This window comes from Nicotiana attenuata, unplaced genomic scaffold (assembly GCF_001879085.1).
Source record: "Nicotiana attenuata strain UT unplaced genomic scaffold, NIATTr2, whole genome shotgun sequence".
Lineage (NCBI taxonomy): Eukaryota > Viridiplantae > Streptophyta > Magnoliopsida > Solanales > Solanaceae > Nicotiana > Nicotiana attenuata.
In genome coordinates this window covers 64,981-79,523 of record NW_017670525.1, presented here as the reverse complement: position 1 = coordinate 79,523, position 14,543 = coordinate 64,981, and the positions used below count along the sequence as shown (strand labels likewise).

Below are 14,543 nucleotides of genomic sequence, written 5' to 3'. Positions count from 1 at the left end.
ATATATATATATATATATATATATATATATATATGGTGTTCGAGTCTACTTGCGCTACCTTGACTATTCTTTCGGATATCTGCTATGTCCCATCGGCACAAATACTAGATGACTCTAGTCTAAAGGCTTAGGCCAATGGGAGATGTAATGAAAATGAATTCCAGATAACAGCATGAAAGAAAAAGATTTCACCATCCGGAGACACTAATATGAACAAGGCTTCACGTTCATTGACTTGTACATTCAAATTGTTCAGTGCTATATCACTATATCAGGTTACCATTGAACCATTTACACTTCCAGAACAGCATTATCAACAGACTCTGATGGCATCGACATCATGTTACTTACAAAGTTGGCAAATGCAGTCACCCCAACGAGCCGTGGATGGACAAGGTATCCCCTATTATCGTCAATTGACACCTCGGTAGACTGCACCAGGGCAAAGCTCATCCAACATATCTACATGCCGATACCCATTGTACTCTCTTAAACATGTCCAGCCTCTGTGGGACAAGAAGTCACGAAAATCATTCGTAGTGTAGAATGTTTTATCCTCGGTGTGCACTGGCAAGTGATCTGCCTCCTCATACATGCAAACTTTTATTGTCAGACCTGTAAGCAAGAACAAAATCAGGCTCTCTTTTTTTCTTTTGGTGGACAGGGTCAGAAAAAGGGGCCACCTCATTGTGAAAAAGGCAGCCCGGTGCACTAAGCTTCCGCTATGCGCGGGGCCCGGAGAAGGGCCGTACCACAAGGGTACGCAGTCTTACCCTGCATTTCTGCAAGAGGTTGTATCCACGGCTAGAACCGGTGACCTCCTGGTTACATGGCAACAACTTTACTAGGTACGCCAAGACTCTCCCGGCTACCTCATTGTGAAGCAATATCTAAATGGACTTGAGATACGTAAACTGCTTAATCTACATTATGTAAGCGCTAACAGGGCAAATGAAGTAACTTTTACATAAATTTAGTGAGTCAAGACTGCGTACACACTACCCTCCCCAGACCCCACTAGTGGGATTTCACTGGGTCGTTGTTAGTGAGTTAAGACGGTATTTCCTCACTTTGTGGGATTTTACTGGGCCGTTGTTGTTGTACTTCTAAGCTTAAATATTTTGAGGAGACAATGCCCCTCTTTATCCCCTTTATCTTTTCGCGTCCAGTTCAACCTGCTTTTCAGGAGGTTATAACAGACTTAGATCAGGGAGCCCGTACCAAAGACAGAGCAGTTGATGAGGACAAGCCATCCACGCCTTGAGTAGGTATACATTATGTGTATGCATATTAAAGCATATATTCACTCATACACATAATAAATCATAGAAACAGTTCACTATTGTTCTATGAAGTTATTTGGTAGCCAAGTCATTCATTACATTAATAGGTCCCACCGTCAATTGCTCAACCGACAAGGAGTGGAAATGAGGCACGGGCATAGGTATGGGTCCTTGCCGGCTTGTCCTCTTGCCGTCCCTATCAACAGCATTTGTCTTATTTCTAGTCAACTTCCGAAAATGGCAGGTACAATATAATGCAGGGCAATACTAGTAATAAATTTGTAGTAGCATGGTATTACCTTCATCAACATGCAAGGTGTAGCTCCCTAGTGGCATATCCCTGTCAAGTGCTCGAACAATATTCTGTTCATCTTCTAACCAAAATGCACGCTCTGTCCTTAACCTAAAAGCAGATTTAATGGCTTGCTTGATGGCATCTGCAGTGCCATCGATACCTATTCTTTTTGTGTAATCACCCCACTTGACAGAAATGACCCTACCTTCCGCTGAGTTACTTTGCTCACCTGGAAAAGAATAGAATAATCGGAAAAGAGCTTGGGAATACAAAATCAACTTCCGAAAGTATAGGATTATCATGAAAAGGTCACAATTGGAACTCTATGTTTCAAAAATATCAATTGAACAGTCATGGTAACGCTTAACTAAAGCAAGCGGAAATGGTAGATGGTCGGTATAGAAGTGTTCAACATCAGGTTATGAGGTGGATGCTATTACAGTAATACTCCGTCTGCTGCAAACCTGGACAATTGAAGAGAATGCAGGAATTGGGCAGAATGCACCCCCACAAAAGGACAATTGGAGCATTGGATAATTGCACCTCTAAAATGGCATTTCAGTACCTAGTTTATTTGAAATTCTAAATAACTCATTTACTTGGGAGGTGGAATGTTTTCTTCATTTTTTGAAGTGGAAAAGGGATGTTTCCTTGAAGACCAACCATTTCCAGGCGTCTCTCTCCAATTCCAAGGTGATCCACTTGCAGTGACCGCATCTGCAGCTGTTATAGCAAGAGGATGCCCATCATGATCCAGCTGGCGTTCTAAGTTAAGAGTCGGCCTCCCATTCTCTGTACATCAAGAATTTAAAAAGTTGATTCTGCTGTAGAGCTGCCCATAGTAATTCGCAAATTGATAAATGAGCACGAAAACAACAAGGCTTTTTTTTAGTTTTGACCTTTACAGGCGGTAGCCCAAATATACAAAACATATACAATGATTATGTATATGGTATGTGTGTGTATATATACACACACTTAATATACAAAACATATACCTTTGCCGGCTATAATTTTTTTGGGCGGCTCAAATATGTAATTATTCCGAAAAAAATATATGATAATAGACAGCACACATCATTCAAAAGAAATGAAATAGAAATATCCAGTAGATTCAGGGAATAAATAATAAAACAGCTCTTGTGATCACTGACGATCCTAATTCCTACCGGGGAAGTTCAACACCAGGGGTAACCAAACTGGAAGAATTGGAGCTTATGATTCTGACAGATACACCATATTCATCCCACTCTTCTGATGATGCCATAAGTAAAACCTTTTCTAGGTAGAGGATAGTTTTCTTTTGAAGACTCACTTTATCCACGTAAAGGGAATTATTTCAGCTTCTGCACCTGGCTCCAGATCCAAAAGGGAAGAATCTTTTTATCATCTTAGAAAAGGAATCAAGCAGTGAGTTAAGTTTCATTGATTCATTTATGGGGTACCTATCGGTAGGGATACATGCAGTTTTTTTTAACCAATTTAAGCATATTATGAAGAATCTACATAAAGTACCATACCAAAATAACACTCATTAGAAATGAGTATATCAAGACAAAGGAAGGATAAATATAACATAGGTAAGGCAAAGGAAGGATAAATATAACATAGGTAAGGGATAATAAGCTTCATGCTAACTCACAAAATAATACACTATCCTAAAACTAATGGATAAAATCATAGAAAAAGAAGCTAGTCCACTAAAAAGCAGTGATGAATAACGTCAAAATGATTGATTCAGGATTGGTAGGATAAAAGATTTTCATGATTCCTTCTTTTTTTTTTTGGGACAAAGAAAAGATTTTCATGATTCTGGAAAGCAGATATAAGAGAGAATTCCTTATATATTGAAAAGCCCCATGCAATCAACTTCCAAAATCATAGGTTCTGCTAAAAATTATAAAATCATGTAATCAAAACTTGAATAGAATTTATCCAGTAATGAGCACGCGATAAACAACATATAGAAGTAACTACTCCATCATGACTTGTGGCATCTAAGATGATAATGCATATCAAAAGACAAATTAGTGGCAGCACATGTGCAACCTTTGATGCATTGCCCGATTATCCACTTCCAAAACCGTGGATCACAAATTACCAATCCATAACATTGTTGATGAGGGTGACTAAAAACATTATTGAGTGCAAAGAAATACAACGGCTTTGATAATGGAGGACAATGAGGAAGTATTTGAGCACCCAAGGGTGTGGCTTAGCGGTCAATGAATTTGGTGAAAACCATGACAGAAACGGGTTAAAATCCGAGCATAGACAAAAAATACTAGGTGATTTCTTCCCATGCCTTGCAACGAGTTACCCGATTCCTATACTGGCGGGAGGCAGCGGACAAGCTAGCCACGAGTCAGGACACTACTGTTATAAAAAAACAAAGGAGATTTTTTATCTTCTTATGGAGTTCACAAGTTGCAGAAAATCAAATGATGCTCCAAGGTGCAGCATGAAGTCACTTCCTATAGCCACTGTGCATCAGCTCCTGAGTTCCAACTCAGCAATCAAACAAGCAAAATTGGAACTATCGAGTGAAACAAGAAACAATGGTGAATAGAATATCTTCCCAGATATAGGGAATCCATATCTTTATAATGCACTACCGACAAACGTAGTTAGGAGGGGCAAAAAATATTCTTATAGACAGTACAAAACCAAAAACAATAATTTTTGCATTAATTGTAAAAACATGAGAAAGCTCCAAAACTTAATGTCTTGTACATATCTAGAACTAGAACTATATGGCTTTTTTTATAAGGTAAGATTATCTGGAATTATACGGCTTCAGATCATTTTTGTATCTATTCACGAACTAATGAATTAACTCTCATAAGATTAAGCCAATTCAACCAATACGACCACCCATTCTGACCAATGAATGACACAATACAATAGTGTAACGTATAAAGCGCCCGGTGCATTTGATCACTAGCACTTTATAGCCGAGCAAACAACACATGAGTGCATGGAGCATGGACATCGTGTACCTTACCATCAGCAACAGTGGATCTCTCATACAGTAAATTAAATGCATGATATGTAGTATGAAGCTAGAGTCCCACTTTTTGATATGTACACTTCCCGTGTTCAAGAAATTACCTAACTTGGACATGGATTTTTGTGATGACCCAAAGGGTCATCTTTTGTTTTAGAATCCGATTCCGTGTTCCGAGGCTTTAAAAACCTCCATTTATCTCTCCTCGATTTGAGTGCACAGTCCGGCGCGTATCTGGAAAGCTTTTGTGTGGAAAATTTAAGAAAAGATGATTTTTGGCTTAAAAAGATGATTTTAGTTGACTTCGGTCAACATTTTGGGTAAACGGACCCGGACCCGTGTTCCGACGGTCCCGGACCCGTGTTCCGACGGTCCCGGAGGGTCCGTAGTAAAATATGGGACTTGGTCGTATGCCCGGAATTGAATTCCGAGGTCCCTAGCCCGAGAAATGAATTTTTGAAGAAAATTGTTAACTGAAAAATATGATGGTTTTTGGAAATTGAATAATGTTTGATATTGTTGGTATCGGGCCCGTATTTTGGTTCCGGAGCCCGTTACAGGTCCGTTATGCTCAATCTTTCTGTTTTCCTTTTTCAGTCTAAAAGGAAAGCGAAGTGAATATCATCGGATAGTCACGAGCGCTTAGAGGTATGAAGTTAAGGAAGTGGATTCTCTCTTTTGTAGTAGATGCCGAACCTGCTGTGCCCCATTGACTAAGAAGGGGGCGGTAAACCTTATCTGTGAAATTTGGTAGAAAACGAAAGTAATTTGACGTGATTCGGACCATTGGTTGAGAAAATAGGAAGTTTGAAACTATCTTGAAAATTTCATGAGTTTTGTTGTTGAATTCATAGTTCTAGATGTTATTTTGGCGATTTGATCGCATGAGCAAGTTCGTATGATGTTTTAAGACTTGTGTGCATGTTTGGAGCCCCGAGGGCTCGGGTGAGTTTTGGATAGGCTACGGAGTGTTTTGAGCCTTAAGGAAATTTTCTGGTATGTTGCAGATCTGCAAACTTCGCATTTGCGAAGTCTGGCTCGCAAATGCGATGAGAGGGCTGGGAAGGGTTTCATTGTCGCAATTGCGACTTGAACAGTGGCCGCATTTGCTAACAATTGTTCGCATTTGCGAACCTGTGATCGCAAATGCGATACCTACAACTGTTCAAAACATAACTTAGATGGGATTTTCAACTCATTTCTCAAATTTTCAAACCCTAAGCTTCAAGAGGCGATTTTCTAAAGAGTAGTTCTTCCCCAAATCATAGGTAAACGATTGCTAACTCATTTCCTTCAATCTATTTCATCTTTTTACAATATTTCATCACAAAATCTAGGGTTTTTCATGGGGAAATTGGGTGTTTTGGGTAGAATTTAGGAATTTCGAAATTTGGGGATTTGGACCTCAATTTGAGGTCGGATTCCAAAGCCAATTGTATATCTGGGCTCGGGGGTGAATGGGTAATCGAGTTTTGGTCCGAATTTCGAGTTTTCACCAAGCGGGCCCGGGGTCAATTTTTGACTTTTTGGGGGAAATGTTGGAAAATCTATAGTTATGCATTGGAATTGGTTTCTTTAACGTTTATTGATGTTATTAAGTTAAATATGGCTAGATACGAGTGGATTGGTGGTGGAATCAAGAGGTAAAGCGGTGGTTGAGCTGTGAATTACCTGTTGGCTTGAGGTAAGTGTTTGGTCTAACCTTGACTTGAGGGATTAGGGATCCCCGACTTGCTTGCTATGTGAAATACCATGTGTGTGGCGTATAGGTATGGTGACGAGCACCTATGCGTGGCCAAATTACTTGTTTAGCATGTTCCCTTGCCCCGTTTCCCTATATTTTGCTCTCCTGTTTTACTTGCTACTTGCTTATTGATGCTTCCTGTTTAATTGCTTCTTGTTTAATGTCGTTTCTCTATTGGTGTTGTTAATTGTTCCTTGTTCCATTATATTACACTGCTGGTTTATGTTGGCTTATTGGTGCTTCACGGTACACATTGGTTGGTCTCGCTGTGTAGTTTTAACGGGTTAACTTTCATAATTGCTATGATATTTCTCTGTGTCGGTTGGAGGTATAAGTGTTGTGGAGGATGTGAGTTAACTTGTGAAACACTTGTCTCTATGTTGTGATTGGTGCTGATATGTATATTGGGATCGGGTTGCACGCCGCAACAGGAGGAATAAAGGTGAATGTGATTGTGTGGTGGGTATCGGGTTGCACGCCGCAACAAGGAGTAATAAGGGTGGACAGGTGGGATCGGGTTGCACGCCGCACAGGAGGAATAAGGGTGATATATTGAGGAGTAATAAGGGTGGATTGGTGGGATCGGGTTGCACCAGTGTTTTGGAAAGCGTTAAGCGCAAAAAAGGCGACGAGGCCTCGCTTCACAGAAGCGAGAAGCGCGAAGTGAAGCGCGCGCTTTTTTGCTGTGAAGCGCAATTTAACCCATAAATAAAAAAAAAATAAAATAGACATAGATAAATGGCTAAGAACTCATTAAAAATAACATATTAAGCAAATGTTTCAATTCTTGAATCAAGAAGCAAATAATAGATACTAAAACTAGATAGTGAATAATCCTCAAAAGTCATAATATATTAAGCAAATGCAAAACAAAATCACAAAAGGAGCAACATCCTATTCTTCAACAAGATCTCCAAACTCTTGAAGTGTCATCATGTTCGAGTTATTATATTGGTCATCATCTTCTTCTTCTTCATCGGAGGCTTCATTAATTAGGGTTCTACTTGTACATGTACTTGTACTTGTACAATTAATTCACAGAAGAAAACAGAAAACAGAGCATAAAGAGCACTTTTAATAACAGAAAACAGAGCATAAAGAGAGCATAACAGAAGAAAACAGTTAATAACAGAAGAAAAAGAAGTCATTTAGGGCAAAAAATGAGCACTTAAAAAGTGAAAAAATTGAAAGAAGAACAGAAGAGAAGAAGAATAACAGAAGAAGACAGAAAACAGAGCATGAAGAAGAAGAACAGAAGAACTGAAGAAGAAGAAGACTAGAAGAAGAAGAAGACTAGAAGAAGAAGAAGAACAGAAGAACTGAAGAAGAACAGAAGAAGAAGAGAAGAAGAAGAAACTTACCGAGATCTGGAGAAGAAGTCGTTGGAGCAGGGAGTTCGCTGGAGAAGAAGACCTTGAAGAGCGTATGTTTTGGTAACAGATGCCTTCTGCTCGTATGTTTATTTGCCCAAATTTTAAAAAAAGCCCTAGCTGATGCCTTCTGCTCGCTTAAGCGAGCTTTTTCTCGCTTTTTCTAAGGCGTCGCTTCTCGCTTAAGCGAGAAAAGCCCACGCTTTTCTAGTGTGAGTCGCCTTTTTACCAGAAAAGCGCTACCACTGCGCCTCGCCTCGCTTCATCGCTTAAAGCGAGAAGCGAGCGCTTTTATAACAATGGGTTGCACGCAGCAACAAGGAGTAATAATGGTGAATGATTATACTGTTATTGACTATATGGTGGGATCGGGATGCGTACCGCATCAATTGTTGTTCATGTATTTATATTCTGCTGAGGTTCATTATTGTGGTGTTGAAACTCCCCTAAGGAATGGTTATAGCTGAGTATTGGTAGAACGACCGGTTTCCATTCTTATTTAATGCCAGTTACTGTTTTATTTCATTCCGTATTTCCTTTCTGTTTAGTATAAACTGTTGCAGGTTGTATATGTTGTTATGCCCCGCCTTAGCCTCGTCACAACTTCGTCGAGGTTAGGCTCGGCACTTACCAGTACATGGGGTCGGTTGTACTGATACTGCACTTTCTGTGCAGATTTCGGAGCTAGTGGTTGATCGAGAGGTTGGTTGCTTTCACTGCACTCAGGAGACCAAGGTAGTCCTGCAGGCGTCCGCAGGCCCTGGCGTCCCCTCCTATCTTTATTTCAATCTGTTTTATTTTTCTCCGAGACAGATGTATATTTTTCTTTTAGACCAATACTTGTAGCATTCGTAGACTGTTCCTGAGTTGTGACACCAGATTCTGGGTGTCATTTATTTTGGCATTCGTCATTAATACAGAGTAATTAGTTAAATCATGTACTTTCGCTTTTATTTCTGCTGATTTAGTTCTTGTTAAATTTTTAATTATAAAATGATAAAGGAAAATGGTGTAATCCTGTAACGTTGGCTTGCCTAGCGAGTGCAATGTTAGGTGCCATCACAGTCCCGAAGGTGGGAAAGTCGGGTCGTGACAATTTTTTGCCTTACCTCTTTGACCATACAGATATGGAAGATATGGTGATATTGACAGTCCTCGAGAAATCCTTTACATCCAGTGCTATTCTCCAGAACCATTGATTTAATATAACTCAATTCATAGATGTTATCTCCCTAATATCCATTTCAGAATAACTCAATGCCTTACCTCTTTGACCATAAGGGCTCATTAGATGCTCTAGTCGGGATCAAGATATCATAGGTTTCGTGATATATATCATTTATACGTTTTTTCTTAATAATAGTGGTGTCCAGGCCAGCTTTGCGCGCACATCGACTATTCCACCACGTACCTGCTACCTCCCACCAGCATAGGTACCGGGTAACTCTGCCACCAAGGCTTAGACAAATTAAAAAAAATTACCTAGTATATTTTGCCTCCTGGGATTTGAACCTGAGACCTCATAGTTCTCCTCCCACTTCATTGACCACTATGCCACATCCTTGGCTGCATATCATTTATTATTTCTATAAGGAGAAATTAGAGCGATTCCAACTTTATCCTACTTTTCCTAAAATAAACAATTCCACGAGAAAAGTAGGATTAGATTTCTCTATTTTATCCTAAATATGCACCAAGGTAAACTGAGGTAAGGTTTAATACAATCAAACAAAATGTTGATTATGCTTTAGACATCTCAGGTCTAGTCAAATCAGAACAGATAAAAGCTTAAAGAACAAATGGAGTCAATTTGATCAAAGCAAAATCCACATCAGGAGATTGCCCAAGCATTATTTTAATTTGCGTTCAATGAATTTATTCAGATTATAGCATAAAGAGAGGGTATATGATGGCCATAATTAAACATGAATCCTCTAGTAAATGGTACTAGTAATTTTTCGCTAAATTCGGCGATCCATTTATTAACTTTCTATTAGGGCTTTTTATTTATATAGTAACAACATGTAGGGTGTGTTTGGTATGAAGGAAAATGTTTTCATGAAAAATGAATGGTTTTATCACTTATTTTCCCTTGTTTGGTTGGTGAGTGAAAAATTTTCTTTGGAAAATATTTTCTAATGTTTGGTTAGAGAATAGAAAATACTTTTTAGGAAAATAATTTTTTATGCTACTCTCCACCCCCCAAATCCCCATGTTTCCTGTGGGGGTGGGAATGGTGGGCCTGGAGGGTAGGGGTGGATGGGGTAGGGGTGGGGTGGGTAGGGATATGGGGGTGGGTTGGTGGGGGTTGGTGGGGGTTGGAAATAAGGTATGGAAGGTTGAAAAAGAATTTTGAAAAATATTTTTCCGTCTCTTGATAGGGAAAACATTTTCCTCCAATTGGAGGAAAATGAGTTCATGAGGAAAATATTTTCCAAAACATTTAAGCCAACCAAACATGGAAAAATTGAAAAATATTTTCCGGAAGATGTTTTCCTTCGTACCAAACACACGCACAGTTTCAACATTTTTATACTTTTAGCTTCTTCTTATTTTCTTTTTTGTGAGCCAAAGATCAAAAGTAATGTCCTTCAACACCTTTACTTCAAATCTCCCCAAGGCTATTGTTTTAATTATCATAATAATGTAGCATGTCTATAACAAAACTTGCTCCTAGCTAATAACATTTTAAGTTAGTTAGAAATAGCAGAGTTTGGGGAATCAGGGCCCCATAACTGCTGGTTTTGATATAAAAACTAATTCTTGTAAGTCATAACAAGATTGCATACCCCATATACATCTACTTTTTAATTCTTCTTGAATTTAAATTACCTCTTTTGATGTATAACTCACAGCTCCTATTCTCACATCGTGGCTCCAGCACTATATAACAAAGTCCATTTTCATTAACACTCCATTTTTCAACAAACCAGAGCATTTAATGTATTAGGTGACGTTTATGTATAGCCCTTCGTGCATATCTCAATTACTCCAGCTATGATATCAAATAGTACAAACATTGCCAACTTATAGAATCGATCTACAGAAGCAGGGGAGTAAGATGAACACTCATCCAAAAGTTCTGGAATCTAGTATCAGAAATCGACAAAGACCAACGATGGATGGACATATATATATATATATATATATATATATATACATATATATATATACATATATATATATATATATATATATATATCCACTGTCGGGAAGCCAGAGGTCACAAGTCAGCAAAATCGACTGGTCAATAGTAAAGACGAGGAACATGCTAAAACCATCTTAATTAACATACCTTCAACAGGTCCAAATGTTATACTGGTATCGTCAAGACCTGCATTGACAATATCTAGATGTCAACAGACCACTTAAAGAAATAGAAGACAAATCATTTTAAGAATGTATCAGGGTTATTTACACCCCAAAAGGAAAAATGCACTAAAAGAACAAGAAGCCATCAGTAGGAAAGATAGATCCTAATGAAACAAGAACGATAGCAGCATCCAATGGCACAGCGATACATGCAGGGAACAGCAGTACATGCTGAAGAAAAAACTGCATGGTATAAGTAGAGCTAGTCAAAGGTACCATGTTCAGAGGATTCAAGAAACTAATTCATTTTCTTCTAACAAGGAGAAAAGCATAGTTCCATATCAATAACGACAAGGATTAGAGGTTCAACATAGCCCCACCTAGCCGCCACTAGTTTCGCCAAAACAAAATTTTACACAAAACATATCAAATATTTTTTGCCAAAATTTTGCTACAGACTAAAGCAACATTTTCCAAAAGCAACTGCACTAGCTCAATTAAATTGAACATTCAGAAATTTAGCATAAAAAACAACAGCCAATGTAACTCTTCTGAACAATCAAAGTAACACCAAAACCTTGGAAATTAGTCACCCCGTTGCATATCACTGAAACAAAACAAGACCCAGCATATCCAGATTGAAGACATTTCTTTCATATATATATATATAGTAGTTCCCCACCTTCTAAAGCATAGAGATCACCATTTAAAGGGCAGAATTATAAAGCAATCAAACTCAATCAAATATCAGCAAATAAAATGGTTTCAAGAATTCAAATTTCTATCTTCCATAACTCCACAAAGCTTTGATAGATAAAAACAACAACTAAGCCTCAATAAAACATAAGGCGCTGGCTATATGACTCCTCAATTATCCATTCTGCTAAATTTGGACCATTTCATTCCCAACACAAGATAAAAACATTTGAAAATAAAGAACTAATAGGGCATACCCTTTTGAGAGAACTGCATAAAGGTATCAACTTTAAGCGTAGGGTTCTTATAATTTTTGTTTCTGGCCTTGAGAATCTCCTCAATCTCCTTATGATAAGACATCTTAGCAGACCCATTTGGTTCTTGATTGTGTTTAGCCTTTTTGAACTCCTTTAACAAGTTCCTCCATTTATCAGTACACATGGTAGGGGACCTATCAAACCCCTTTTCCCTCATCTTCAAGGAGATCTGGTCCCACAAGTGCTTGTTCGATTTTGAAGTGTTGAACAGTGAGTCGAGTTCTCTGCGGAGGCTAATGAGCGCTCGTGTCTCTTCTTGAACCCATGTTTCTGCTCGCTTCTTGGGTGCTAATTTTAAGTTGTTGTTGTTGTTGTTGTCCTCGCCACCGCTGCTGGTGGTGTCACCACCACTGATTCCGGGAAGGAGAATTTGCTGGGGTTGTTGAAGATGGGCATTGGGGGTAGCCACTTCTATGATCATGTGGTTACTGTGTTGATCCATTGATTCTTGCTCCTCGTACAAGCTGATAGATGTTGGAGGTTTATCAGACATGTAATAAGATAGAAATAGGTAATACTTGCTTGGACTTTGGGTGCAGTGACACTCACGCTAAATGAAAGAGGCGAAAGTCTCAAATAAAGAGGAAGGGATTTTCTCTTCTTTTCCTATAATTTTGAGGAAAAATTACGCCACATAGTAGTTAGTACTGTATTTATCATTATACTTTTAAAAAAATTACCAATTTGTAACTATATTTGAATTTTATAGCAAATTCACTTGTGATACTGAAACAAAAAAATCAATTATTTTGAACTGAAAATTAAAGCATCCGCTTAGATCTTGAGTTTGACTCTCAACGAGAGTATTCTATTTTTCTCCATTTCTATCTTTTGTTGGTTACAATCGATACAAGTGTATCCTTTGTGTACACCTGGGTTGTATTGAGAGTGTTTATTTCATGTAATTAGTAGTAGCTATCACAGGGCTACTTCTGTAATTAGGTATTAGCATTAGTCAATTAGATATTTTCTTTTTCTACTACACGTGTGTATATAAAAGAAACATAGCAAATGAATACAAGTTAGTCTTCATTTTCTAATTTTCATTTGTCCAGAAGCTTCTTCTCTTTCACAACTCAATCTCTCATTTGTCTCTCGAGCTCAAGGTGCCATATCAATGGCAGTCTACGCTCATGGTTAATCTCTGAATTTGACATGGTATTAGAGCCTAGTTTTTAATTTTGAATCTAGTTCTCACTCACTCATCGTTCTTCGTTGCCCTTTATTATTCAATTCAAAATCGCAAATCGAAAGTTTGCGAAATCGCGATATGTCCGTAGTACGTCGAAATTGTTGCATCGTTTCTTCTCAAATTAATCAATTGATTGCTCATTTTTCTTCTCAACTCATGGGCGGAGATAAGGATGATTCGAGTTCGACTAACCCTAGTTTGGATTCAACCAATCCGTTATACATGCACCCATCGGAGAGTGCCAGAACGATGTCGGTACCAGTCGCATTCGATGGAACTAGTTACAGATCTTGGAGGAGAGGAGTCCTTAGAGCCCTCTCAGTGAAGAACAAAGTCGGCTTCATAACTGGAAAGTGTAAGAAACCAGACTCCAATCACGCAACTTTTGAACAGTGGGAGCGGTGCGACGACTTGGTGACATCGTAGATCCTGAGTTCACTTTCGAAGGATTTAGCCGACAGCTTGCAATATATCAATAATGCTAAGGAGCTATGGCAGGAATTAGAAAATAGGTACGACCAAACGAATGGAGCGAAACTCTATCAACTTTAGAGGGAAATCAATGAATTGAGTCAGGGAGCCCTAGATATTACAGGATATTATGCAAAAATGAAATGACTTTGGGAGGAACTAAGCACCTTGAACACACATGCGCAATGTAGTTGCCATTGTACCTGTGGTGCCAAGGCCAATATGCATAAAGTTGAGCAGGATCAGAGACTAATCCAGTTTCTAATGGGATTAAATGAGGTATATACAATTGTGAGGGGAAGTATCTTGATGATGAACCCATTACGTAGCATAGCACAAGCTTTTTCCATCTTGATTCAAGAAGAAAAATAGAGAGAGGTTAGGCCGAACAATCACTTGGTCATGGAATCTGCTTCATTGAACGTCAATGGACATGTGAACAACACATTCAAGACCAATTATGCTCAACAAAGAAACACTACAGGGAATAATTCATACAGGACTGGTCTTCCACCTAATAGATCTCGGTTGTTCTGCAACTATTGCAAGAATACTGGACACACATGTTAAGCAGAAAAGTAACACACTTCAGGTTATCAAAGCCTTTGTGTGCATGATAGAAAATCAGTTTGATTCTTCTGTTAAGTACATACGATCTGACAATATGCTGGAGTTTGTTAACAATGAATGCTCATTATTTCTCAATCAAAGGGCATTGTGCACCAAAAGACTTGTCCATATACACCACAACCAAATGGTGTAGTGGAAAGAAAACATAAATACTTACTTGAGACTGCAAGAGCTTTATTATACCAGTCCAAATTACCTACTCTCTTTGTTCCAGTTTATGTGAACC

General features: G+C 38.6%; 1 protein-coding gene across 1 annotated transcript; it reads right to left on the bottom strand.

Moving 5' to 3' along the window:
* Positions 1 to 143: 143 nt before the first annotated feature.
* Positions 144 to 12,618, bottom strand: LOC109240557 (trihelix transcription factor GT-4). The gene is made up of 5 exons (XM_019407210.1): positions 11,965 to 12,618; positions 10,995 to 11,033; positions 2,242 to 2,370; positions 1,583 to 1,807; positions 144 to 615 (listed from the first exon to the last, which is right to left on the bottom strand). Exons 1-5 carry the CDS (start codon positions 12,515 to 12,517, stop codon positions 413 to 415), a joined length of 1,149 nt encoding a protein of 382 aa, XP_019262755.1. The 5' UTR covers positions 12,518 to 12,618; the 3' UTR covers positions 144 to 412.
* Positions 12,619 to 14,543: the final 1,925 nt, after the last annotated feature.

What these genes read in the sequence shown, in the direction of transcription:
- LOC109240557 (XM_019407210.1), bottom strand. Translation starts at nt 12,517, where the DNA reads ATGTCTGATAAACCTCCAACATCTATCAGCTTGTACGAGGAGCAAGAA. An exon ending in GAGAGAGACGCCTGGAAATG is followed by an intron (nt 1,808 to 2,241) that starts GTTGGTCTTCAA and finishes ATTCTTTTCCAG; the next exon opens with GTGAGCAAAGTAACTCAGCG. An exon ending in CACCTTGCATGTTGATGAAG is followed by an intron (nt 616 to 1,582) that starts GTAATACCATGC and finishes TCTTGCTTACAG; the next exon opens with GTCTGACAATAAAAGTTTGC.